This window comes from Aristolochia californica, unplaced genomic scaffold, assembly GCF_029961685.1.
Source record: "Aristolochia californica isolate CCGP_79_NKW_82.1479 unplaced genomic scaffold, dmAriCali1.0.hap1 SCAF_11, whole genome shotgun sequence".
Taxonomy (NCBI): domain Eukaryota; kingdom Viridiplantae; phylum Streptophyta; class Magnoliopsida; order Piperales; family Aristolochiaceae; genus Aristolochia; species Aristolochia californica.
Genome location: NW_027181782.1, coordinates 32985589 through 33009720, shown reverse-complemented (window position 1 = coordinate 33009720; position 24132 = coordinate 32985589). Strand labels below are relative to the sequence as shown.

General features: G+C 35.8%; 1 protein-coding gene across 1 annotated transcript; it reads left to right on the top strand.

The window, feature by feature from the left end:
* Positions 1-21822, top strand: LOC137944862 (kinesin-like protein KIN-7D, mitochondrial). The gene is made up of 25 exons (XM_068790639.1): positions 1-632; positions 791-888; positions 2449-2538; positions 3034-3086; positions 4318-4383; positions 11870-11923; positions 12104-12163; positions 12491-12569; positions 14188-14255; positions 15758-15814; positions 15960-16064; positions 16309-16413; positions 16528-16635; positions 16916-17047; positions 17157-17339; positions 17829-18044; positions 18552-18692; positions 18783-18902; positions 19027-19077; positions 19194-19241; positions 19415-19561; positions 19992-20765; positions 20979-21108; positions 21423-21527; positions 21606-21822. The coding sequence occupies exons 1-24, from the start codon at positions 301-303 to the stop codon at positions 21506-21508; spliced, it is 3303 nt and encodes a 1100-aa protein (XP_068646740.1). The 5' UTR covers positions 1-300; the 3' UTR covers positions 21509-21527; positions 21606-21822.
* The last annotated feature ends 2310 nt before the right edge of the window (positions 21823-24132 follow it).

Genomic DNA, 24132 nt, shown 5'->3' with positions numbered 1-24132 from the left:
TCCGCTACCTTTCTCTCTCCAATGACGAGAAAAGAGGGGCGTTTTCCTCTCCTGCTCCCATGGAGATCATTGTCTCTCTCTTGAAATGGCGGCCGTGCTCTTGTCGTCCTCTGACTAAACCTTTTAAGCGCCAAACGCAGACCAGTTTAAAATAACAAGATTGGAAAAGGAAGAAAGAAAAAAAATGGTGTCTTTTTCTCCATGTGACTACTGACTGATTTCTGTTCTCTTTTCTTTTACTCCCAAGATACGACTAATCGATTGGAGACCATTCCAAGTCGATCGATCATCGGACCATCAATGGCGTCTTCTTCTAGAGGAAGAAGTAGCTCGCCGTTTGGTTACAGGAAGCCGTCAAGCTCATACTCCTCCACTTCATCTTCCTCGATGAACGGGAGGCTCATTCCGCGGTCAACTTCTTCTTCCTCTTCTTCTCAGTTCCATTCCTCTGGCAATGGGTTCATTCCGAGATCTATCACGCCGAGTCGCGGGCGGAATGACATCGGTCCGTACGGGAGGGCGCCTATACATCGAGCTCCGGTTGGTTTTGCGGAGCCGTTGGTGTTGGAGCCCGTGGAGGGGTCCAGGGCCGGGGATAGTATCTCCGTCACGATCCGATTTCGGCCAATGAGGTAAGTGCCTAGATCTGACTTCACTTTGGCGGATCTGCTGCCATTTCAGTAGAACCGATCGGAATGCCAGACTGGTTATTTGAATTTCTAGGCTTTTGTATTTTGTTACGGAGCTTGTGGATCTTAGGGGGTGATTGTTTATGTAACTGTGGATTCAGTGAGCGGGAATTTCAGCGGGGAGATGAGATTGCCTGGTATCCCGATGGTGATAAAGTGGCCCGCTGCGAGTATAATCCTGCTACAGCATATGCATTTGGTACTTCTTTTCTATTTACATCTCAAATGAGGAAATTAGCTTATGAGAATGCCTTGGAATTCGATTTTGATATTCTTGCAAGCTGTATTCTTCATTTCTAGTGCCTTGCTGAGACCATGCTTATACTAGATTTCCAACCTCTCTTTATAACAACAGCTTGCTTGGCTAATGTTTCAAATTTCGAGTTATACAGTCATTTTCCTTTCTGTGAATGGGGTACTTTCTTATTTCGACTTTATGGTTGATCAATCACCAATCAGAAAGCGTCATAAACTCTGAGAATTTGAATATTTCCTTGGTCTGTATTCCATAAAATATTCACTCTTTATGTTTTTCGAGCAAATTCTCTCATTGGACTGCGTTATTTTATGCATGGAGTGTTGTGGAATGTGTACTTCTCTGATTCCTCCTTGTAATCCTCCCCATACAAGTAATTTTTTGTATTGAGATTTGCTCTGATTGTCAAAAATAATCTTCAAAAAATACTCCAGCAGAGGTGAAAAATGCAGATTGAAGGACAAGCTTTTCTAATAAGCATTTTATTTTTATAATAATGAGCATGGAGTTAGTATCACTTATACTGTTGTATCTTGGCTTTCCTGAAATATTTTAATCCCTTTTTAGCTCTTTTTCGTTTCTGTTGTCCTTCCAAGAGAGTGTGCCACTATCCATTTTGTTGAAGTTGGTCAGACCTTAACCAGACATTTAATCAATTAGATTTGGTCTTCAAGATGCTGCATGGCATTTTATTTGTATGCGAAGTTCGAAAATGTATTCAAAATTTTCTCAAAGAAAGGTAATCCACAGTTGGTGGAGTGATACAAAAGGAAATTCACAGTGTATTACTATGGGCAACCAGCCTACGTGGCTTACCCCACTTCTCAAGCTCTGTCATTTGAAAATTTTGTGGCAAAGTCATTCAATTTAGGGCCCCTAAACCTCCAGTGATAGTAGACTGGTAACCCCCTCCACCTCTCTGGTCTAAACTAAACTTTGACGAATCCTCAAACAGAAAGTCCAGCCAGAGTAGGTGGAGTCATTCAATTTAGGGTCCCACAAACAGCCAGGGGCAAATTTTATTGACCTAATCTGAATCAGCAGGTTGCTGCACACCATATGAAGCAGAATCCCTAACTCTCTTGGAAGGCTTAAAGCTATTCAAGCATTGACCCAGTGGCCTTCTAGTCTTGGAGGTGACTCAGCTCTGGTGATTGGATGGGGAAGCAAAAAAATTTCTGCTCCCTGGGCTATCTGGAAAATTTATGATGAGATTTCTGATATATTCCTTAAGTGGTGCATTGTTTGGAGAAAAGTTCCCAAATCTGCCAACTCGGTTACAGACAAACTTGCTAAATCCAGAGTCTCCATAGCTGTCCTTTGTACCGGGGCGTCTCTTGATCTCTAAAAAAAGACCATGTTCTTGTATCTTAAGTTGTATTCTATGATCCATCCTAGCTTTCTTAATAAAAGCTTTGCACCATTTCAAAAAAAAAAAAGAATCTCTCAAAAAGAAAATATTCTGCATACGAAGACAATAACTCATTAGCTTTCTTGATGCAGATCGAGTGTTTGGGCCATCCACAGCATCAAAGGCTGTTTACGATGTTGCTGCTCGACCTGTTGTAAAAGCGGCAATGGAGGGTGTCAATGGTATGGTTATTTAGTGTGTATTATCCACTCCTGTTATTGTGTTACTTTATGTTTCAATTTCTTCGAGCAATAATAAAATGTCTGAACTGAGGACCATGCATACAGACTGCACTGGTGAAGATAAGGAATCTGAAGAACTGTAGACGGATTAGTCATAGCACTCTTTAAGGTTTTAACTATGTAAGAAGTAGAAGGAATCCAGTCTTAACTGGAAGCAAGGGTCTAGGGGAGTAATAACTTAAACTCTAGGCTGTATGGTGCCTGGTGGGATTGTTGTTAGAATGTACATTATGTTTCCAAGGGCTTTTCTTGAAAACAGAGAATCCTTAATATGGTGGCATTTACTGCTGAACATACTCATTTCAGCTTTATGGCGCAATCGAGTATTAAAGTTATTTGGTTTCTTTGAGTTGCTACTTGTTTTAGGCAAATTTCATCAATAAAGCACCTGCTTTGGTTGAAAAAGTTTTCTAACGTTTACATGCTAAACTGCAGGTACTGTTTTTGCATATGGGGTTACCAGCAGTGGGAAGACACACACCATGCATGTAAGTAGAATGGTTATTAGCAAAGCAGGGAGTCCTCCAAACTATCCTTTATTATTATGTCTACTTTCTGTTGCACTGGATTGGCATAAATATGATTGGATAATAGAGGGGTTCTTCTGTATTTTGTTTTTTATTGACTATACTCATAAAAGGTGCAAAAAGTTATGTGGGAAGAATTATTAAACAAGTGTAAGACAATGAAGCATTTAATTAGTAAATGTAGAAGCATTCTAATGGAGAAGCATTATGGTGTGATATTTCATTCTAGAAATTTCTTGCTTTTTATATTGACATCTGCTTAGACATTCTTTAACATTTGGATGATTATCTTTATATACAATAAAAACAAGTTTTATCTTTTCCTTTGAAAAGAGGGTGTGGAAACTTATCCCATATCTTTCAGTCTTAGTCTCTTCCTTTTTTAATAAAATTACATCTTCATCAAAAAAAAAAAAATTAGTCTCTTTCCCCCCATTCTGCAGAGCTTTCATATGCTCATATCTCTTCCTCTTTTTATTCCCAAACTGACTACATTTAGAATAGTATTTTCTTCTTTGCCATCATCATCAACTTCTTCCATCTCTTCTTACAGTATTTCTCTGTTTATGGATTTTGGCCTATCTTTTCAGCATGAACTGTAGTGTCATGGACACAATGTCACCAGTTGCTTTGGAATGCAAATGCAAGTCCATACACCATTAATGTGAGCAAGACCATAGTGATTCTTAACCCGGTTTTCTTTTCTTAGAGATTTCACTAAATGTGTAAAAGAAGAGTGTAGAATTTTTGTCTTTTTTATGGTGGCACAGGAGGGAGGGTAAGGGAGGTGCATAAAAAAATCTGAAAGTACATCAGGAAATAAGATCACAACTCTAGCTTCATTATTCGGAAATTTCTAATTAATGGATTAGTAAGAAAAGAGACTACAAAGTGGCTCAACCAGTTTGAATCAGTACCATATGTTTTTGTTTAATCTTCTGTGATTTGGGTTTGTTTTTTTTTTTTTTAAAAGTGTGATTTGGGTTTGTTGGTTGCTCTCATCTGCAAAGCTTCCATTATGGTTGTTGTTTTTAGAAGATTGTGTTCCACATGCAAATGTTTTGGACGTCTACCTCTTGTACATTGTGTGCTTCCAACTGTTAAAGCTCGCATTAATATTCATGTCCTTTTTTTTTTTTTTTAAACTGCATCCGTTTTCTTTTTTTCTTTCTTTGATGGTTAAGTTTTGTAGGGTGATCAAAAATCTCCTGGTGTCATACCTTTAGCTATCAAGGATGTCTTCAGTATAATCCAAGATGTAAGTGCATTTGATTGTTCTTAATTCCTGCTTCTCTTTGTTATTGCTTATAACTTCAGAAGTTTTTGTTCTCTATTATTACCTGTGACAAGGTTTGTATAATTTTGGCTTTTGATAACATATTTTGTCTAATTGATGCTATAGTATTGTTGAAATATATGTAAAAGGGTATTTCAGTCATTTCTCATGGTCATATGTCCCTCTTAGGGTAATTGTTAGGTTGTCTCCATGTTAGAACCATTTGGTTAAATAATCATTCTGGTGTGTAATTAGGGAGTTGGAGGAGTTTAAGTGTAGAGGGGTATATGAGTCATTTTGTAATCTTTTAACTGAAGTGAGGTTATAAGGAGAATTAGGGTTGATCTCATACTTATTGGCTGTTGCTCTTACAACGCAGCCTCCTTCCAACTTCTTCTCTTCTCTTTTTCCTCTTCTTTCTTCCTCTATTTCTTCCTATTTTCATATTTCATATGGTATCAGAGCAATCGATCTGATTGCTGTGGGATTTTACCGAAATTCTTCTTCTTCTCAAGCTTGTAAACTCACTAGAAAGAGGGATTTCACAAGATTACTGCTGATTGAAAGTAAATATTAGATCTTTTTTCCTTTACTTGTGCCATAACCCCTGGGTTGATGGCTTGTGCTATCAATTGAACAACTTAATAAAGTTTTTGTTTTCCTAGGGGGTTGTTTGGGTTTCCCTATCCCAATTGTGTGCCTGTGCAGGTCTGCTAGATTTGCATATTGCTTGCATCATCATTCTCAAAGCTGACGTTAGCCCCAATTGACTTTTCTGAAGTTTTTTCACACAAACTGTAGAATGGACACGCAGTTGTATCAATTGTGTGTTGATGCCCTAATTTGGTGCACTATGTGATCTCCACTTCATTTGCACAGGTTTATATAGTGCTCCTTTAGTGGTATTACGTATGCTGGTTGGTTAGGCAGTATATTCCAGCATCTATTTGTGAAAATTTTGTTGTTTGTGGTTAGTGAATGATGGCTGATTTAGGAGAAGTGATTACCCTACCAAAGAATCTGGGAATTTAGATTGTACGGAGACCATTGTGATTTCTACTGAGAAATTAAATGGACAAAGTTATTTGGGTTGGTCCAAATATGTTAGAATTTATCTAAAGGTTAAATGGAAGACAAATTACATAAGAGATGATTCTCCTGATCCGAAGATTGATGTCTAGGAGGGAGAAGATAGTTTAGTAATGACTTAACTCCTAATATAAAGTCAAAATTAAGAAAGCAAGTGATGAATTGTGAAACCTCTAAAGAAATTTGGAAGTCACTAGAATCCTTGTATAATCAAGAGAACAACTTATCTAGAATCTATGAGTTGTATTTGAGATTTTTTGGATTAAAAAGGGGAGATCACTTAATTATTGATTATTTTAATGAGGCATAGAGTACTATAGGAAATTGAGACATATCATCCCTTCACCACTAAGGAATCTGAGCTTTGAGCACAACAGGGATAATTTCATGAGGTCAAATTCCTCAATGGTTTAGGGTCAGAATATAATGCAGATTGAGTCCAAATAGTTGCAGATGATATATTTCTTACATTCTGAAAGACCTTTAGTCGTGTAATGCATGCAAAAGTTGTTATAGTTCCACTGGGAAGTAAGGATAACAAGGGGGTAGAAGTTGCTGCTCTCAATATCTAGCTAATCCAAGGTTGGTCAAAGATACCTTGTGGACGTGGCTAGGGTGGTCGAGGACGAAGCAAGGATACATTTGGGCATGATTGAGGTTGTAGTGACGGAAGTGGTGAAAAAAATGCATCCACTGTGTATGTACTGACCATTTTTTAGACAAATACTGGCCCAAGTTTGGCTAGCCAACTTGGGTAACTCAACCTTTCTTGAGAGTAGGGAATCCTTTGCTAGTGGTGTAGTAGAAATTGTTGTGGGTATGAACCTCAACAATTGACTCGATGCATGGCATAATTGGTTGCATCATCTTCATCCATGGCTTAGAATGCTTCCATCCCCACAACTACGATGGCACAATTAGGTATGTTTGCATTATATGTGTCTTTAGTGTCCCCATGGGTTATTGAATTTGGTGCATTTACGCACATGTCAGGTACGACCACATTATTTGGATGTCTCATCCAATCTTCTTTATTCAAACAAGTGATTCTCGTCAATGTTTCCATCTCACCTGTGAGTGGGGTTGGGATAGTTCAGCTCACTCCATCTGTGTCCTTAAATTTTGTTGTTTTTGTAGCTAAGTTTCTTGTGAAGTTGTTGTTTGTTAGTCAACTTACTAAACTATCTTAGTCATTGTGTTTTTTAAGACCTACAGAAAAGTAGGACGATTGGTTGTGGGCGTGAAAAAGAAGACCTCTAGTGCTTGGAAGGTGTAGTCTAGCCATCTCTATCTCCTTCAGTTTTCAATGCAATTGTTTCACCTTTCCAATGACTTGGACATCCATCTCCATTCAAGTTACTCTAGTTATTTCCAGAGCTACCTTTTACTTTGTCATTTCAGTATGACTCTTGTCAACTCAGGAAACATCATAGAGTGTCCTTTTCCCCCTTGTTCAAGTCGTAGAAATCGTTTATTTGAGATTGTTCATTCAGATTTATGGGATCCTTGGTTACTAATTTATTATTTATTTTTAAGACCCCATTGTCTTTAGGTACCACTTTTTTGTTTTGTTTGTTGATGACTTCAGTTAGACTACATAGGTGTCTCTTGCGTGGGTGAAATCAAAAGTTTATTTTATGTATTCTTGAAGTTCGATAGTGAAATAAATAATCAGTTTGGTTCTTTACTCCATACTTTGTGTACTGATAATGATCTTGAATTCGTAAGTACAAAAATTGATACATTATGTAGTGCCAATGATATTTGGCATCAATCTTCTTGTGTTTATACTCCACTATAGAATGGAGTTGTAGTATGAAAAAATCATCACTTGATGTTGCACACTATGCTCTTTTAGATGAAGGTTCCTAAATCCTACTAGTGGATGTTGTTCCCATTTTTTTTTTTTTTTTATCAATAGAATCTCATCATCACCTGTACTTGGTGGTAAGATTTCTTTACAAATTCTAAAGCCTACTAGTGAATTATTTCCTCTTTGCCCTTGTGTGTTTAGATCCATGTGTTATGTCCATGTTTTTGGTTAATCTTTTGATAAATTTTCTCAAATATGTTTTCTTGGGTTATTCCTGTTAAAGAATAGTTCCACATTGATTAAGGAGTACATATTTGAGTGTATTAGGTTGGAAAGAGGATTCTTAGCTTGGTTAGTCATTTTGGGATGAGCCTTAGACCCAACTTCACATGGTATTAGAACAAATGCTCATATGTGGACGTCCATCCAAACTATCCACATGTAGGAACCCCAAAAGAGGGCCTATACAGGAGGGGGAGTATTGAAGAATAGTCCCACGGATTAAGAAGTACAAATATCTTGAGTTTATTGGTTGAAAAAGAGGTTTCCTAACTTGGCTAGTCATTTTAGGATGGGCCTTAAGCCTAACTTCACAAATCCTGACCTCAAAAAGAGAAAGTGTTGCTGTCCAAAACCAAGAAAACCCTTGTGTTTGCAAATGTTACTTTTTTTGAAAATGTCCCATATTTTCCATAATTTGCTGAATCCAGTATTTTCTTCACACAAAATTGATGGTTGTGTCCCTCAACCTGTGGAGGATGTTCCTAACATTATGCTAGTTCTTGATTCGCCAACACCAAGCCACTACAGGTCTATAAACGAAGAATGCCTTCCACGGCCATCACACAGGGACCCTCTCCTACACCCGCACTTGGCCGTCCATGTCTGTTGTTTCTGAGTTAAATGGTTTAAATCTACTTGTTTCCCTTAGTGAAAGTATTTGAACATGTACTCAATATGGAACTAAATATCCTATTGCCGAATTTGTTTATTTTGATTCATTGTCTAGTTCTTTAAAATTTTTTGCATTATCCTTGTCTTGGTGTTCTATTCCTTCTTACCTATAGGAAACCTTGTCTTTTTCCTCGTTGGAAATAGACCGTGGATGTAAAGATGGGAGCTTTATTGATAGAGGAACATGGACTTATGTGGGCCATCACCAAATGCTGTTATAGCTGGGTGTTGTTATATAATGCTGATGGTTCTATTACAGATCTATAAAACCCAACTTGTTGCAAAAGGGTACACACAAACCTATGGAGTAGACGACTTTAAGACTTTTTCACCCGTTGCCAGATTATCATTAGTTAGAATATTAATTTTTGTAGCTATCAGCAAGGGTTGACCATTCTTTTGGTTTGATATTGAAAGTGCCTTCTTGTATATGGAGTAGCCTCTTAGGTACATTGCTCAAGGAGAGGGAGGAAAAGTCCGTAAACTATGTAAAGTTATCTGAAGCCTCAAGCAAAGTCTTAGAGTTTGGTTCGAAAAATTCAGCTAAGTAGTTATGTTGTTGGGGTTTGCAAGGAGTTACTGTGATGAGTTGTTGTTTGTGTGGAAGAACCCTTTTGGAGTGGTAGTGTTGCTTGGATACTTTGATGACATAGTATTGTCAGGGAGTGATGTGAACGAAATTGAAAAAGTTAAAAGATATCTTTTGAAACACTTTTAAACTAACGATTTAGGTTTCCTTAAGTATTTTCTTGGGATTGATGTCTCAAGGAGTAAAACAGACACTATTTTGACATAGAGGAAATATGTTACAAATATACTTCATGAATATGGACAATTGGGAGTTAGGCATGTTGAGATACCTACGGAAGTAAGTCACTTTCCATGAAGATGATATTGTTGAGCTTAAAGACAAAACACAAAAGAGAATTTCACCAAAATAACCATTTAAAACAACTTATTTTGAAAAACAAAGACGTCATCAAATTATTTTGAAAAATACCCAACTTTGACCGGTCCACTACACATATGTACAGTCAAAGGCGACACGTAAGCTTTGACTGCTTACATGTCACCATATCATCAGTTCAGTGAAGTTAGATGAACACGTCGTCTGCCATGTCATTATTTCACCACGTCATCTGCCACATAAGCTGCCATGTCATTAAATAAAAAAATATTTTTTTTAAAAATAAAATACGCTTTTTATTTCCCCTCTCATCTTTCTACTCTCCTCTCCTCTCGTCCCCTCTCCTCTCGCCCTCTCGTCACCGCTTGGCCTCGGCCTCCTCTCCTCTCCTCTCACCTCCTCTCACCCTCTCGCCACCAATCGGCCTCGGCCTCCTCTGGCCTTGCCCTCTCTCCTCTCGCCCCCTCTCCTCTCACCCTCTCGCCACCACTCGGCCTCAGCCTCCTCTGGCCTTGCCCTCTCTCCTCTCGCTGTCGTCGCTTGGCCTCGACCTCCTCTCCTCTCCTCTTGCCCCCTCTCCTCTCGCCCTCTCACCGCCGCTCGGCCTCGGCCTCTCTCCTCTTGCTGCCGTCGCTCAGCCTCGGCCTCCTCTCCTCTCCTCTCCCCCCTTCTCCTCTCCCTTGCAGTGCATGCTGCCGCCGCTCCCCACCGCTCTGCCTCGACCTCGCCCTCGACGCCCCCCTCTCAATTAAAAAATTAAAAAATATTTTAAATCTATAATAAAATATGTTAAATTAGTAAGAGTAAGATTTTTTAATTAATTATATATTACTTTATTTTTAATTATTTTAAATATCAGGTAATAATAAATTTGAAAAAAATGTATTGATAAATTTGATTTTTAAACTCAAAACTAAAATTTTCACATTTTTTTATTAAAATAATTTTTAAATCGATAATAAAAAGGTGTTAAAATGGTAAGAGTAAGATTTTTTATAACTTATTATTTTAAATATAAGGTAATAAAAAGTGTATCGGTACATTTATTTTTTAAACTCAAGTAAAATTTTCATATTTTTTCAGTTAATAAATATTTTTAATTGATAATAAAAGGTGTTGTAAGATTTTTAATTAAATAATATATATTTTTAATAATTTATTATTTTGTAAATAATGTGATAAAAATTATACAAATAAATTGTATTTTTAAACTCTAAAATAATTTTTTTGTATATTTTTTAAATTTATAAATATTTTAAATTTCTAAATATTTTATTTTCTAAATATTTTAAATCTAATTAGTATACTTATTTTATTTTTTATTTTTTAAAATATAAATTAATAAAAAGTGTGGCAATAAAAAATGTTAGTGAATAAATATTTTTATCATTTAATGATGTGGCAATTGACATGGCAGAAGACGTAGCAAAAAAATGACGTGGCAAGCGACATGTTCATCTTACTTCACTGCACTGATGATGTGGCGACATGTAAGTAGTGAAAGCTTACGTGTTGCCTTTGACTGTACACATGTGCAGTGGACCGGTCAAAGTTAGGTATTTTTCAAAATAATTTGATGACGTCGTTGTTTTTGAAAATAAGTTATTTTAAATGGTTATTTTGGTGAAATTCCCAACACAAAACTATGTATAAAAGGTTAGTAGATAAGCTTATTTATGCTACAATAACTCGATGTGATATATCATTTGCAGTGCACATGGTCAAATAGTTTATGGTACATCCAAGGAAGATATATTTGGAGGCTGCACACTGTATATCACAATATTTCAAGGGTGCACCAGGAAAGGGAGTATGCATTGCATAATCACTTGCAGATTAGTGGATATTTTTTATGCTGATTATGCAGGGTGTAAGTTGGATAAAAAATCTACATTAGGATACAATGTTTTTGCTGGTGGAAATATAGTTAGAAAAGTAAGAAACAAAATGTTGTATCTCGTTGTACTACAAAAGCAGATTAACGAGCAGTGACTCACATAGTTAGTGAACTTTTGTTGGTGAAGTCAGTATACAAGACTTGACTTTTCCGACTACAAAAGCTATGAAGATGTTTTGTGATAACTAGACTTTAATATTCATTGTTTGTAACCCAGTGTTTCATGAACAAACTAACATATAAAAGTTAACTGCTATTTTGTTCGTGATACTGTGATGGATGGAATTGTAGTCACTCCATATATCAAGTCAGTGGATCAGCTAGGTGATATTTTTATAAATGTTTTGGGAAATAAAAGTTGAGAATTTTTATGATAAACCAAGGCTTTTTGGTATACATGCTCCATCTTGAGGGGGAGTGTTGAAATATATGTAAAAGGGCATTTTAGCAAATTCTAATGGTTTTATGTCCCTTAAGATAGCTGTCACCTTGTCTTCATATTAAAACTATTTGGTTAAATTTTTGTATCATTCTAATGTGTAATTAGGGAGTTATATGAGTTTAAGTATAGATGGGCATATAAGTTATTTTGTAATCTTTTAACTTAAGTGAGGTTATAAGGAGAATTAGGGTCTATCTCAGACGCATTGGTTGCTGTTCTTTCAACATAGTCTCCTTCCAATTTCTCTTATTTTTTCCTCTATTTCTTCCTATTTTTCATATTTTAAAAGTATTTTTCTTTTTGAAAGATAAATGCCATAAGAGTTTGCTATGAACATATTATAATAGTTTTTTGGCTTTTCTGCAGACTCCAGGGAGGGAGTTTTTGCTTCGCGTTTCATATCTTGAAATCTATAATGAGGTCAGTATTTTCCGCACAGTGGAACTTGTGCTTTTTAGGCTTTTGTTAAGTAAAATTTATTCTCCTATTTACTTACTTTTTGTCATCAATTAATGTTATTGCTAGATTTTAATGTTAATTTTGAATTTTGTACTTTAGTTGCTAATTACTTAGTATTTGAATTCTCTAAACCACTTGCAGGTAATAAATGATTTGCTTGATCCAACAGGGCAAAATTTGCGTGTTAGAGAAGATGCACATGTAAGTTGGGGCCATCTACTTCCAATAGTAAAGAGATTATTATCTGCTCACTTTAGCTTTTGTCTTCATTTTATGCTAATGTAGGTTGCGTGCATATTATTTTATTGCTATTCAATGTTATTTTATATCTTATTTTTCGAATTTGCAATTACAATCACTACTGGTTTGTTTGATTGCGCATGAAAATTGAGCCTTGTTTATGTGTAACATTCTGCATTTCATACATGCCTTTTAAAGAAATGTGTAAATGTCATTTCCTACCATTTTTTGTTTATGTGCTTATCTTAGCTTGACTGGGAATTGAATAAATCATTATGACATTTACAGGGCACCTATGTTGAAGGCATAAAGGAAGAAGTTGTTTTATCACCTGGGCATGCATTATCTTTTATTGCTGCAGGGGAAGGTAGATTCTTATTCTTGTTGCTTGTCTCATCAAAGTTCTTTGACAGGTCTAATTGTAAGCATTTAACAATATGGTACTGAGGAGGCCTCTTTTCCAACTAATTAACCCAAGATCTTCATACTTACAAATCCATGTGAGACTATTCTTTAACACTTATCCTTACTTCTAGGCCTTCTTTTGTAGTTCTTAAATGTAGATAGTTTGGGTGGAGGCCTGCTTATGAACACCAACTCTAATACTATGTGAAGTTGGGTCCAACTAGTCAAGTTAGGAAGCCTCTTTCCTAACTAATAAACCTAAGATTTTTATATTCACTAATCCATGTAAGACTATTATTTAACAGTATCTTATCATCGACATCATTTAGTTGTTTCACAGACCAGCATGGAAAATTTTGAGCCCTACATATTGGTCTGATAACTTATTTACTTGCGCAATATATGAATCTATAAGAATCCACTCTGGTACTTACAATTATCATATTCTTTTTGGTGGCTGAAAAATAAAACTAGTGACAATTGGTGCTTCTTGCCAGTCTCATGTTGGTTATATGATTAAAATTAACATGGAGATAACAATAGTTTGGTAAATGGTGACATAGTATGCTACTGCGGTGCAGATGTGGGAGGCATATGGGAAAATTTTAAGTGAGTTATGGGTGTTGTGAACAGGAAGTGGTTGTTGATACTGGTTGAACAACAAATTCTTTTTTGTACTGTGAATTAGTTGTTGAGGTTGTCCAATTCATAAATTCAAACAAGTTATTTAAAAAATTTAAGGATTGGAAAGAACTATTCTCTCTTCAGCATATTTTTCTGCTCATGCTTTCCACAAACATGACAACAGTTGGAGAATTTTGAGAGAAAAGGCATTATTATAATTTAATTTATGTTTAGATAGATCACTTTTAAGTGAGGTTAGTTTTATTAGTTAACTGAAACTATGGTTAATAATCTTTTAACTAAGGGTATTTTTATAACTTCAGAAATGATAGCTGGCTGCGGTATTAGTAAGTGATTTTTTTTTATATCTTTTTTATATATTTTTTTGAGAAAGGTGATATTTCATTCTAGAGCCTAAAGGCAGAAACAAAACATTACAAACTAGGTAGGAGGTTCCCTTACAATGAGGGATCTGTGGAACATTCTTTTCTTAGCTAAAAATGGATCAGGACTTGGTCACAATTGATGCAAATCAAAAGCAAAGAGGAGTTCCTGTTGTGTCTTTCAATCTTCCTTTTCCCTCTAAAGTTATTATTTTTATTATATGTTTTGTTGAATTTTGATTGGCTATTACTGTGGTAAAAATGGAGCAGCCTGGGTTCTCAAAGTTGTTCATAGGACTGAAATTCTCTGAATTGCTGACCAGTGTCTTTGTTCAAATACCCTTAATTACAACACCTATCCCTCTATAATTTATTTACTCTTTTACCCTTCTTTAAGATTCTTTAAATTACTGTATGCATTTGTAGTTTCTGATCCTGTGCTCTCTTTTGTCTTTGTTTTTTTGTTCCTTTGCCATACTCTTCGTACCTCTTTTTATTTCCACTCAAATGCCCTGTGTCCATTTCTTAGCTGGTTATAGTTTCAAATTAATTAAGTCTTCTTTGATTGTGCAGAGCATCGCCATGTTGGTTCAAATAACTTTAATTTGCTGAGTAGCCGGAGCCACACCATATTTACTTTGGTATGTGATAGAAGAGAAGTTACATCTGAAATTTCAAAAGAATCACAGTTCCTGTATAGTTTGATAATGTTGCTTATGTTAAGTTTTCAATGGTCTTATTCTTTTGCTTGCAGTCCCTATTGTTTTTGTGCTTCTATTACTTTCTTTAATTGTTTTTTTTTAAATGTACTTTCTTTAATTGTTCTTAGTTCTTTTTTTCCTTTTTAACTCATTTCAAGGTGTTAAATGTATTTTAAGGGCATTTTAGTCTTTTTTCAATGGTCTGTGGGCTTCAGAGAGAGTACTATCTGTAAATAAAGAGATAGAGGGGTTGTGCACAGTCTCTAACGAGAGAGACTCACACCCTCTTTTTTCTGCCATTCTTCTCCTTTCCTTTTGTCCTTTTCTTCTTTTTTCCAATTTCTTGTTTTCCACACAAGGATTTGAAGTAATCAGCGGTAGCTGCTTGACTGTTTGATGTCAGAACAATCAGGACATTTATTCTCCTGAAGTACTTGGTTTCTTTTGTGGAATTCTTTCTACTTTAGTGGTGAGTTCAATACTAGTTTTCTCCCATGTCCGCATGACAACTTTGACTGCTCTGAGCTGTTATTTATTTTGATGTAACTAAACCCTTTTTATTGAGGACAATGAGAAAGACGTAATGTACTTGATCAAGAGAATTTCATTTTTGAAGTTTGAATGATTTCATTTCTTGTCTGTAGCTAGATTACAGAGGTTTAAATTGCCCAAACTTCTCTAATGTTAAATAACGCTTAAGTTGCGAAAGAATAGAGAAAATAGGGGAGAAATTGTCCATGGTTGATAATCTAATGTCCAGTAAACGGGGAAAAAAGGGAACTTCAGTAGGTTGTTGCTGCCTCTTAGGAGGCTTGATGATAAGGTGGCATAAGAGTACTTGTTAATGAGGTGGTGTGTGCCATGCCGGTGACTGAAGTTAACTGTTTAACACCACTTGGACTAGCAGACATTAATATAAATGTTGCATTCTTATCAAGTAGTTACACCTGGAATTTATTACTTTGCTGCTAGTAAGGTCTCATTGAATAAAGTTTTTATGGTTTATAAAAGATGTCACAGAAACTAGATGTAAGCATGTTGAAAAGCAAGTAGATTTATGAGTTCAAAACTGTTTTAAAGTAGGAAACCTTCTTAAGTAGTGAAGGCATGAACTTCTTTATCTACTTGTCCTGAAGTTGGAAACTCTTTCAAGTGCTGTGATTTGCACTTGTCCTTAAGGTGATCTTTCGTATATTAGTGTTATATTGAAAATTGTTGCTGATTGAACTTGTTCTTGCTGGTGTCCATCTAGTGACTTCTTGGATAATCTGTTGATCTTTTTCTTGCCTAGAAAATTTCTTGTTTGAAATTCTAATTGTTAAATAATGACTCCTTCATATTTTCTAAGCAGTTTGTGTTGTCTCTCTTTCTTAGTTTTCTTTTCAATTTTTTTTTTTTTTTTGTATTATTCTCCTGTTCTCATCTTTCTGAATTTCTGACAGATGATTGAAAGCAGTGCACTTGATGATGAATATGATGGAGTGATATTCTCCCAACTTGTATGAATTCTGTTTCTTGTTGTTCTAAAAAAGGAAAAAAAGATATACTCCCAACTTGTCTGCTGAGAGTCATTTATTCTAATGTTGCCATTCATACTGTGTCATTGTTGGACTCCTGGCTCTTAGTCATTTTTGTTTGTTGTAGAATTTGATTGATCTAGCTGGATCTGAAAGCTCAAAAACTGAAACAACTGGACTGAGGAGAAAAGAAGGCTCTTACATAAATAAGAGCTTGTTAACTCTTGGAACGGTAAAATGTTTATACTTGTAGTCAACCTTCAGATGGAGAGATTAAACTTTTGGAACGGTTGGGATTAGTCAGTATCTTTTCAAGATCTTGTGATTTCTAAGTCTACATATTTCATCATAATCTTTCAAAATAGCATGTCCCTGCCTTCCGGGCCTTGTGCAGTTATCTACCTCACTAATTATTCTTTTGCTTGTGCATTTTATCTTTTTCAAGGAGCTAACTGCCTCTTATTTGATTATTGCAGGTAATTGGAAAACTCAGTGAGGGCAAGGCATCTCATGTTCCATATCGTGATTCGAAACTAACCCGACTCCTCCAGTCATCTTTGAGTGGCCATGGTCATGTCTCTGTAAGTTTGAAGTGGTGCATATTAAGCAATAATTGCTTATAACAGTTTGCTATTTAATGAGAGTGCTTAAAAGATCCACATGCAATAATAATGTAGCTAATGGATCGTGTGCAGCTTATTTGCACAGTTACTCCTGCCTCCAGCAGCATGGAAGAAACACACAATACATTCAAGTTTGCAAGCAGGGCAAAGCGGGTTGAAATCTATGCCTCTCGAAACAAGGTATTTTATGTTTCTCTAATTGAGCAAAAATATTGCTATGATAGATGTGATAAGCTTTTCAATGGATAAGTGTTTTATTATTTCTTGTTTTGCTTTGTTCCATTCTACCATGTGATTGTACTCGCAGCTTGTACTTCTCTCCCTTGGGTTTTTGTCAATGGATTCCTTTTCCTCATTCTGCAAAAAAAAAAAAAAAAAAAAGATTTAATAAACAACTCTCTGATGACAATTAGAATTGCTGTGATCCTATACCCAAAAAAACGTTTCTTTTTTGTTACAGATTATTGATGAGAAGTCATTGATTAAGAAATATCAGAATGAAATATCCGGCCTGAAGCAGGAGCTTGAGCAGTTGAAGAAGGGTATGGTTCCTGGTCTCAATCATGAAGAGATCCTGAGCTTGAAGCAAAAGGTTGATTCATTATTATATGTTCATTTTCTCCCTTTGACATGTTTATTTAGATTGTTTGTGTGGTGTTTTAATTATCTGAACTAGAAATGTGATGTTCCTCATCTTACAGTTGGAGGAAGGTCAAGTGAAGATGCAGTCAAGATTAGAGGAGGAGGAGGAAGCAAAAGCAGCCCTCATGAGTAGAATTCAAAGATTAACCAAGCTTATACTTGTTTCTACGAAGAACTCGATTCCAGGAGTTTTGGGTGATGTACCTGGGCATCATCGCCGATATTCTCTCGGAGAAGATGAAGTAATTTCTTTTTTCCTTTTCTTGTTTTTTGAAAAGTAAGATGAAGTTAGTTTATTCACATATTTCGATTAACATTTAATTTACAAGGCAGCAACTTTTTTGTGATGGAAGCTCATCAACCATTTTGGTTGATAGTCCACATTATCCGATGAAACCTCGTGGGTGGGTAAAAAGAATCAAGTGGTCTGTAGTGGTACAGTTGTTTCTTGCTTTAGGCTAGTTGTTAAGAGTGAGCTCTGTTGTGTATCGAATAGTCCTACATTGGTTTAATCTTGAAAAGCTTTTATGTTTATTAGTTGTGTATAAGCCTTCTAACTTCTTGTAGTCATTTTAGGATGGACATGGACCCAACTTTAAAGTTCATATAAAGTTTCTTAGTTTGTCTGTGAAGTTTATTATCTTTACCTGGGATTTGTTTGTGTTAAATTTAAATGGTAATGTTTCCGTTTTTTTTGGTTGTCTAACTGACCTTTCATTTGTTTCATTTAGAAATTGGACCTGTTAAGGGAGGGCTCCCCATTGCTCCTAGAAGGCGAGAACAAGGACTCACAATCTTCTGTTTTGCTGGGTTCATCAAATCTAGGTTCTGATATTAAACATCGAAGATCCTCAAGCAGGATGAGTGAAGACAGTAGTTCCGTGACTGATTTAACTCAAGCTGGGGAGCTTATCAGTGGGACTACTGGTTCAACTAGGATGTCAGTGGTATGGTTCAGTTAATTCTGTTTAGTCTACAATTCCGAAGTTCTAGATTTTCTTTTCTTTTTCAATTTAGTGTTGTCTCCTGACTGAACATTCTACTCATGGTCTGGGAGCTTTCCCACGTAGCTGGTCATGCACCAGTATGGTTGGATCATGTCCAATGAAAAGGATTAGGTTGAACAGTATAAATGCAAACACTGAATGTTTTAAGAATTATAACGAGAAAAGAAATAGGCTTTCCAAGAAAAAGAGAACAGTTGGTTTTCAAGGCTTTTCTCTTAGGTTTTTCAGTTTTTTCTATAACAGAACCGCATGTTGCTTTGTATTCTTTTTGAGAAGATAGAACAAGTCAGTTAAAGAAACATTGCCCATTTGAGTAGCTCAATTTCTGCAGTGGCTCTGCTTGCCTTGTTCTCTCTCTCTCTCTCTCTCTCTCTCTCACTGGTGCTCTGCTGTTATGACATTAAATACCTGTGGTATGAACCTCTTACTCTTTTCTGTCTAAGGCAGGCTGGTATAGCAATGTCAGACCAGATGGATCTTCTAGTTGAGCAGGTCAAGATGCTTGCAGGTGAGATTGCATTCAGCACCAGTACGTTGAAACGCTTACTGGAGCAGTCTGTTTATGACCCAGAGGGCTCACAGACCCAAGTAGGACCTTCATCTTTTTAACTATTGTTGCATCTGGAGCTCCTATTGTTTCTCGATTGATTGTCTGTGGCCTGCATTTTTTAAATACAGATCCAGAAATTGGAATCTGAAATCCAAGAGAAACGTAGGCAAATGAGGGCTTTAGAGCAAAGGATTATGGAGACTGGTGAGGCATCAATGTCCAATGCATCATTAGTTGATATGCAGCAGGTAGCTGTTTTTTTTCTCTCCTTTTCCTTCCTAAGTTTACCTTTTTGTAAACACAACAGACATTTGGTTAATCCTTCTCTCATTCTCTCATTTGGAAATTAATTTTTTTTTATCTTCAAAACAGACAGTCATGAGATTAATGACACAGTGCAATGAGAAAAATTTTGAACTGGAGGTATAGAGTCGATTCTAATTTTTTGCTTTCAATTCTTAAACCTTGGAGGTTTCATTTTTGTGATGGTTTCTTAAACATGTGGAGGTCTAATAGTTGACCTGCTGATGAATGCACAGATAAAGACAGCTGACAACCGTGTCCTTCAAGAGCAGCTTCAAAATAAGGTTAAACTTATTTTCTGTAATCTGTGTATCTCAACGAGCTTGAGTTTGCTAAATTATTTTATTTAAGATCATAGGAGTTAAACAGCATACTTCCTTGTTGGCATTACTCCATCTGCATGAAAGATCTCTTTAATTGTCTGAATATTTTGTTTGATTTTTTTTCCTTTTTTTAGTGTGTAGAGAACAAAGACCTAGAAGAAAAGGTCCTCTTTCTCCAGCAGCAAATGGCTGCAGTTATAATGGATAAGTCAACATTATCTTCTGAGCAGTCTGTTTCAGACGAATACATAGATGAGCTGAAACGGAAGATACAGTCTCAGGTAATCAACGTGTTCTTCTGTGTTTGGTATTTGTTCTGTTTTGCTGTTGATTCGCATGGACTTTCATCTGTTAGGCATGTGGATGATGTTTTATTCTGAATTCCATTATCAAGGCGGATTTCTGCTGTAAAATCTGTTCATTATATTGATGCAGAAATTGCTGAAAAACTGTCTTAACTCCATCATAGACGGGTTGGAATTGCTAATAGATTGAGCTTTTTATTTCCTTAGAGAGTTCTACCTTTGTTTTTCTGTAATTTAATTGTTTTTTGTTTTTTCTTTATCTTTGTCAGCGTGGAATGGTATGCTTAGCTTAGATGTAAATTCAGTTTAGTCTTGACTTTTTTTCCTTGGCCATATGGATCATGTTCTGCTGTTTCAGATCATGCAACTGAAGATTGTATTTTTTATAATATTGGCTCTGATGCAGGAGGTTCAGAATGAGAAGCTAAAACTAGAACATGTTCATCTTATGGAGGAAAACAGTGGACTACGAGCTCAAAACCAAAAATTAGCTGAAGAAGCCTCCTATGCTAAGGAGTTAGCTTCAGCTGCTGCTGTAGAGTTAAAAAATCTTGCTGGGGAAGTCACCAAGCTCTCACTACAAAATGAAAGACAAGCAAAAGAACTATTGGTTGTCCAAGAAGTGGCATACTCAAGAGGCATTCATCCCCAAACTGGGAATGGAGGGATGCGCAAATATTTTGAAAACAAAAACGAGGGGTTTAAACATGGGAGAAAAGGTCGGCTTATTAGCAGGGGCAATGATGGCCCTGCGTCAGTCTATGATTGTGGTGAGTACTGGAATCTTGATCCGGATGATCTAAGGATGGAACTGCAGGCAAGAAAGCTAAGAGAAGTTGCGTTGGAGGCTGCTTTAGCTGATAAAGAGCTTGCTGAAGAGGAATACAGAAGAAATGTTGAAGAGGCCAAAAGAAGAGAAGCAGCATTGGAAAATGATTTGGCAAGTATGTGGGTTCTGGTCGCCAAATTGAAGAGAGGGGACGGGGCTGGTGTCGCTCCATCAAATGCCCATGACAAGCCAAGCTATGCTGTAGATCTTGTAAATGATTTGAAGTTGAGTAATATGGAGGATAACTATATTTCATTCAAAGAGAGGCAACTTTCAGATGATTCAGAAAGACCTATACATGATGAGCTTAATCAAAGTACAGGGCTGGAACCTCTTGTTGTTCGTTTAAAGGTAAATGTTGATATTTTCTGATCTTTAATTGCACATTACAGCTGGCGTTCTACTGAGCATTTTCTATAGTTGTTGGCTGGAGGATCTCTTAAAATGAAAAACAAAAAAAACATATAAGCTATAATAATAATCATGGTTAATGCAAGTGTTATAAACTATTGTATTAGAGAGTTTATTGCCCTCTCATTTTCATTGAACATCTACTTTATCCAGGCACGGGTGCAAGAAATGAAGGAGAAAGAGCTAGAATCACTGGGAAATGGAGATGCGAATTCTCATATTTGTAAAGTTTGTTTTGAGGCACCAGCAGCTGCAGTTCTTATACCTTGCCGTCATTTCTGCTGTGAGTGGTCTATTATCAATTATATGTGGATATTGCCCTTTTTTGCTACTTAGGCATTTCTTCACTGACTGATGCCTTATTGTTAACTAGCAAGTTTACGCTTTGGTGCTGTAGAGGGTTGATCCAATACAAAAAGCCATTTGGTGCAAAACATGCGAAACACTATCTCAGCCGTCTGATCATGATCAACGGTTATATTAGCCGTCCGATCAACAACTGAGCTGATACGTTTTGCACCAAATGACTTTTCGTATGTGATCATCCGTGCTGGTGCTGTATTATTAACTAGCAAGTATTTGTTGATTTCTTTGCAGTGTGTAAACCTTGTTCCCTTGCCTGCTCAGAATGCCCTCTTTGTCGGCAGAAGATTGAAGATAGGATCATTACTTTCACTTCCTAGTCATGTAGAGATGATACTGGTACGTGTGTTTTCAGGTTCTCTTGATAAATTTGCAGTGGTTTTAGTCTCTAATATATCTGCTTGACTTGCTTTTCAGGGAGTGATATCTATTCTGCTGCTCCCCATTATTCATGTAATTTGACGACATTGGTGCAATTCTTTCATTTATTGCTTTTTAGAAGGTTTAAACCAATATGATGTAAAAATTGAAGAAAGATAAAGAAAAAGCAAATGTAGAAAACAATTTGAAACTTGAAAATTGCAACTTTCGCGCCCCCTTGACTGTACATGGTTAGAGAATGCATCTGTTGTAACTCTTCAAGTGTAAGTCCATGTTGTGAGAGCATTGAATAGCCAGCAGCCTTTATTTATTTATTTATTTATTTTTCTACTAAACTGGTTAATATACAGGTTTATTGATCATCTTCTGTGAGGTAATTAATGTGCACTGAGATCAGAACCAGTTACCAACGGCCTCTGAGAAAATTAATAACCCTTTCATTCTCATCATTGCTATAATTGATTGCAAATGACCGTTGCTTCAATTTTTATTTTTGTTCATTCAAGAAGTCAAGGGGCCTTGATATATTTCCTTTGACCTCATGAATAATTTAAAGATGGTAGGTAGCATTCATAAGATTAAAAAGGATGCTGAGAAGGTTGCCCTCTGGTTAGCTGCATATCCAATAATCCAAGTCCAATGATTTAGAGCAGTTCATGAATTGAACTGTGAAATGAAAGGGGTTGCAGAATTATTTCTAGGAAACGAGTTTATAATTGCAATTATTAGATCCATGTAGCCCAATCTGATTGAGGATACACTTTGGAGAACTGTTAGTAATGGGGTCCTGAAAATAATTCAATTTTTATCCCTAATCTCTAAGAAATCTTCACAGAGGGAGAAAACTCACAGTAAAGAAGAGGGGTAACTTCGAGAAATAAGTCCCATTAAATATATTTTAGTAATTTTATATTTTTATTGCATTAAACTAATTATAAGATCATTCTTATCCATTAGGTTATAATTTTAAAATCATATTCAGAAATACGTGACTTATTGGTTGCATTAATAACGAAGGATCATATTTAAATTTTTGATTTGGAATCATATTCTAACATATACTTATCATTTATGACAATCATGGTAACATAATTGATAGTTGTCCTGCAGACGTAATGCTGAATCATAACATCTCATCGTGGGGTGGCTAATCGAGCCCCAACCTGCCTATATGAGCCGAGTTTGATTTAAATATTTCGAGTTCGAGCTCGAGCTTAACCTAGGCTCAAACTTAAAATTGTTATCGATCTCAAACCTAATAATTTTAACCTAGTTTGAGCCAAGTTTTAGTTTCAACATTCATTTAAATTTTTTTAAAAAATACAAGTCTCGAGTTTGTGCTCCAACATACATTTAAAATTTTTCAAAAAATACATGTAAAATAAATTGTATATAAAATTATACATATATTTTATATAAAATTGGAAATAACCTCTACTTAAAATTGGGCATAAGGGTAGTATTAAATCCAACTGAGTCCGAACCTTGTTCATGCCGAGTTTGATATAAATATTTTGAACTCGAGCTTGACCGACCCTAACTCGAACTTAAAATTGTAATTGAATTCGAGCCTAATAATTTTAACTGAGTTCGAGCTCGAGCTCGAGCTCTAGTTGAGTTGGAGCTTAACCTACATTTAATACTCTATATAAAATATATGTCAAATAAATTATATATAAAATTATGCATACATTAAAAAAAAGAAATGATAGGGGAGGTTCAGGATTGAATTTCAATAATGGATTAGAACACACTAATAATAATCTTTTTTACTCTAAATGTTATCTAGCTTATTTTGTAATTTTTGAATTTGATCATTAATTTACTATGGCCTCCTTAGGGTCCCTTGTTGAAAATTTATATTTTAGGAAAAACTAGAAATATTTTTCCTATGATACATATTTCCAAAAAACCTTTAACTAAAATCCTATTACTATTAGTGACTTATTAGAAAATTACAAGAAATATTTTAAAATTTTCTTAGGAAAGTTAAATGGACCTATTATTGCCTCTTCTAGGGAAATAAATAAAAATTAATAATCAATCTAATATATTACTATACTTATCGATAAATTTTTAATCAAATAAAATTTCAAGTACAAAATTGTTATGAAAATTGCCTCATGCTAAAAGTATTACAGCATCAACTGTCAAATACTTATTCAAAAATTTTCTATACAGTTTTCTAGCCCATCTTGGCAGGAAAATCTTACTTATAAAATTATATAATTTTTCTAATAAGAATTTTCAATTAAAAAAATATTTACAAAAAACATGAGACACTAATAGTCCCTAAAAACTTATTTCTACTAAAATGTATTTTCAATTTCAATTTTTTTTCACTTTATGATCTCGCAGTCTAGTTTTCCGCTGAGACGAGGAACGACGCCGAGGGAACCAATGGCGTTGGCGAGGAACTTTCGTTGGAGATAACAATTGCGACAGACATAGCGACGACGAAAACAAAAGCTATGGCAGATGAGGGAGAAGAAATCGAACGGCGGTCACAGAATCGACGGCCGGTGAGGCAGCTGTTGACGACGACGACAGAGGCGGCCACAAC

What these genes read in the sequence shown, in the direction of transcription:
- LOC137944862 (XM_068790639.1), top strand. Translation starts at nt 301, where the DNA reads ATGGCGTCTTCTTCTAGAGGAAGAAGTAGCTCGCCGTTTGGTTACAGG. An exon ending in TCTTCAGTATAATCCAAGAT is followed by an intron (nt 4,384 to 11,869) that starts GTAAGTGCATTT and finishes GCTTTTCTGCAG; the next exon opens with ACTCCAGGGAGGGAGTTTTT. An exon ending in TCTATGCCTCTCGAAACAAG is followed by an intron (nt 16,636 to 16,915) that starts GTATTTTATGTT and finishes TTTTTGTTACAG; the next exon opens with ATTATTGATGAGAAGTCATT.